We start from the raw sequence: 4,014 nt of genomic DNA on the forward strand, positions 1-4,014 counted from the left end.
TAGAAACTATAAAATACACCTGGATTATACTCGGACTGCAGTCGCTGTTCTTGTAGCCACAGAAACAACAAGAACACGAAACGTTTTCTAAGTTTCTGTTTCTACAAACGTTGCTCTGAAAACTGAACGTAAACTCAAAACGTGTTTTCCTGCCACACGTGTTTCTTCTGCCACACGTGTTTTCCTGCCACACGTGTGGAGCGAGGTGGACCTTTCAGAGTAAAACAGGACGGAGACGGTTCTGCTACTGACGTTTCGTGGGTGCCAAAGAAGAAAATAGGATACTTGATGTTGGATGGTTTCACTGCACCATCGGGAACTTCATCGATCTGGAAAAGAAAGGAAGCAGATTAAAAAAATAATCTGTGTTTTTCCTGCATGTTTGCTGCAGTAAACTTTACTGTCGCTCAAATCCAGATGTTCGATCACAGCAGCCTTTACAGCTGGGCTGGATTTGCACTGTTGTGCACGTCTCCTGTTTAAAGTGAATGTACAAAAACGGCAACATTTCATCTAAAGCAAATTAAAGTCAGGTCCAGCGTGGCTGCAGGAGCGTCTGGAGATTTCCTGGTGGGCTGGTCTGATGTGTGGGCTGCAGGGCCAGCGCTCCCTGTTTATTTATTTTTAGATCTTTTTATTAACAACAGATAAACACAGAACACCGCTGCAGCTGAGGCTGCCAGCGCTCGCTCTTTTTCTTTTTTCCGACCTGTCAATCAATCCAGTAGGCGTGTCAGCAGATGACCAATCGGCGACCTCAATTTGTCCGGAAGGTGAACGCCCCCTTGTCAGTGACGCTGCCTTAAAGTGCAGTAAAGTTGAAATGTCTTTAAAACCCACAGCTGAATTTACACAGACCTGGTGCGAAACATGCTCTAAATGCGTGGAATTAAAGGAAATCTGCATGAAATGTTCTTTAAACAGGAGCCATTCGCATCGGCGCATGCGCAAATCCTGCCCCGCCGTAACGGTTGTTGTGAACGCGCAGTCGCGCACGCTGATTCGGTCGTTTCCGGTTTAGTCCGTGTTTTGTTTTTAATTCAGCTTCGCACTTACTCGGGCAGGCAAAGGAATAAATCAATAAAATAAAAGTAATTTTAAAAGACTTACTCGCGCAGGCCAGTGAGGATATCCCTTCATTTTGGCAAAAATCAGATCCCCGGGCTTCCAGTCTTCTCGAGCCATGATGACGCGCTGATGACAAAACAGTTAACGTGACGTTAGCTGGGCACGCGCGTCTGTGAAACACGTTAAAAGCGGGCACACGCTTCAGTTTTCCTAAAGTGAAAGTTCACGACGTTGAGCATCAGCAGACATTTTAGCTAGTCCCGCAGCTCAACAAGAGGACACACCAGCAGTTTCACTCAAACTTCATGTACAACTTGTGAAAAGGCAGAGAATAACAGGCGGTTTGGTAAATCCATCATTAATTTAGCACAACACACCTCTTCTTTCCGCACACTGAGCGTAGCACGTTTTTCCGCTCCCGCGCAGGACGTCGGACTGAACCATTCGGGCGGCAGAAAAGGGGGGTTGTTTTAAAAAAACATGCGCCCAGCATTCATAAAATTTAAAGAAAGCGATTAGAAGAAAAGCTTTAAGACACGACAGAGAACATGTCAAATACTTGGCAATTTACAGTCGATGTTTACGACGTCCGGATGAGCAACTGTTCGAGATGGGCTTGCCGCTTCAAAGATCGTGTATAAAAGAAGAGGGTTGTGTCTGAAAATAAATATAGAAAGCCTTAAGGCGAGCCGTTAGTGTATTTATTCGTGATCTTTGATTTCACGCGTCATTTTCATGTACAATTAACTACTTACCCCCCCCCCCCCAAAAAAAAAAAGCCTAGTTAGCCAAATGCACTTTTTAATTAACTTCTAGTTACCTAGTAGAGCAGAGTAAAAGCTTTGGTCACCAAGAGAGCAAAGCTAAGAGAAAGCTAATTACAGTAAGGTCATCACTTGACTAGTACCAAAACTTTTTGGAACTCTAGTTAACTAGTTGACCATTTTTAACTGCACAAGGACAAAAATGCATAAAGTGCATTGCATTTATTTTGTGTAGTTAACTTGTAAGGGTTTTTGATGCCTACTAGTTAACTTGTGCAACATTGTCAACTATTTTGGTGTTGTCCATTAATGCATTAAAAATCAGCCACTCAGCTAATGATGCGCCTCTAACCAAAGATGTTGACTAGTACGACTTCTGCTTCATCTAGATGGGCAAACACATCACTAGTTGCCAAAAAGTTTCAAGTGTTTTAAGTCTGTTGAACTAGTGCAACTAATTAATGCAACCTTTATTTCTACAGGTTAACCCAGTTGAGCCTCTGGGACTCATTTAGCGACCTGATTTTATCAGAGTGAGGACAAGAGTAGACAACAATAGACAATCATAAAGGATGTGTACACTTTGTTTAAACAAATGAAAATAAAATGGTAATTAAAAGAAAAAGTAATTAAAAAAACAGCTAGGTTGTAAGGAGGTGTAGAAAACTAAAAACAGAACATATCTGCATTGCAATGCAATTGCAGTTGTGCAAAAATAGTGCATGAGTGAATAAATTAATCTGTTCTTCTCCTGAACATTTCATTGCATTGCTGTACCGTATTGTTGACCTTGTGTTAACATGCATATGACAATAAACAAACAACATAAATGTGCAAACAGCTTGCCCTACGCAATATATAGCCCATCAGTATCTATGGAGACTGAAGAGGAAACAGGGTTAACACAGAAGAGTTAAAAACTATTGTCACACAAGACGGCTAAAAACTACTTCCTCTTTCACAAAGGTTTTATTTTTGCTGTTAAGAGTTAAACTAAAAAAGTAATTGTAGTAGTGTAAAAACAAAAACGGATTGGATTAGTTTTTAGTGACCTCTGGTGGACAAAAGGAGCATAGCAGCACATTTCAAACATCATGGCTCTTTGTGCTGCATCAATGATCTTATGGGTCAGGGTCAGGGAGTTATTTAGAATCAAGATGGACTTTCCTAAACATGACCTCTGAAGCTGCAGGCCATCTGTCAGAACCATCGACCTGAATATTCTCTATTTTTTTTCATTCAGCCTTTATTCAACCTTCTCCTGGCCTGGCTGGTCCTGGTCTGACTGGTCCTGGCCTGGTCCTGGCCTCGTGGCGTCTCTGGGTCTGATAAGAACCACCTCAGAAAGACACAGGGACCTCTGGCCCGCGGCGCCGACCTGGTGAGGATTTCACACGTGGCAACATGAATGCAGTTCTGGGTCCGGACAAAGGTTTTAGTCTGATGAACTTAATGAAACTGATCAACCTGTAAGACCAGATAGAACTTTATTGATCCTGCAAGAAAGTGTTGAACTAAAAACACTTAAATCCCAATCTGTCAATCAATCAGCTCAACTTGTTGTGTGTATAAAACAAATAAATTCTGTCTCAAGGATTCTTTCTGTTTTAGTGATCAATAATGAATTCATGATGGATGATTGGGTTATAGATTGTTAAACCATCAAGTCTAAATAGCTAATTAACAACCACATCTTCAAACTAGTTGTTTTCTGGATTCTTAGTCATTGTTATTTTTCTTTTAGATTTTTATTATTGTTGCAGATTTTTTAATGAATTATTTTTGTAATAAAATCAAAAGACTCACTTTATTCTTCTTTTGGGTAAAAATTAATTTGTTATAGTTTCCTGTAATTAACAAACTTCAGTGACTGAGTTGTGACAAAGAGGCTGACTAAATCAATGAGCCTGATTGATCAGTGATCTGACCTGCTGTCCCGATTTTAACCAGAGCAGAAATAAATTTAGTGAGACGACGAGAAAACATCAAATGTTGGAAGAAACGCCCGAGTCCCAACGACTAAACAACAAACTAGTTGTTCAATAACTTTAATACATCTGACCATCATCACAGTCAATTTACTGGATCCATCCATCCATCCATCCATCCATCCATCCATCCATCCATCCATTATCCATGCATCCATCCATTATCCATCCATCCATTATCCATCCATCCATCT

The 4,014-nt window shown here is 40.8% G+C and overlaps 1 protein-coding gene across 1 annotated transcript in view; it reads right to left on the reverse strand.

Moving 5' to 3' along the window:
• psip1a (PC4 and SFRS1 interacting protein 1a) overlaps window positions 1-1,457 on the reverse strand; it is a 15,168-nt gene extending 13,711 nt beyond the window's left edge. Inside the window, exons 1-3 of the mRNA XM_037690040.1 lie at window positions 1,446-1,457; window positions 1,111-1,194; window positions 253-329 (exon numbers count right to left, since the gene is read on the reverse strand). Of these exons, the coding sequence (XP_037545968.1) occupies window positions 253-329; window positions 1,111-1,185 (152 nt within the window). The 5' untranslated portion in view covers window positions 1,186-1,194; window positions 1,446-1,457. The remainder of the gene's footprint in view (window positions 1-252; window positions 330-1,110; window positions 1,195-1,445) is intronic.
• Window positions 1,458-4,014: the final 2,557 nt, after the last annotated feature.

This window comes from Nematolebias whitei, chromosome 16, assembly GCF_014905685.2.
Source record: "Nematolebias whitei isolate Nwh7 chromosome 16, NemWhi1, whole genome shotgun sequence".
NCBI classification, from domain to species: Eukaryota; Metazoa; Chordata; class Actinopteri; order Cyprinodontiformes; family Rivulidae; genus Nematolebias; species Nematolebias whitei.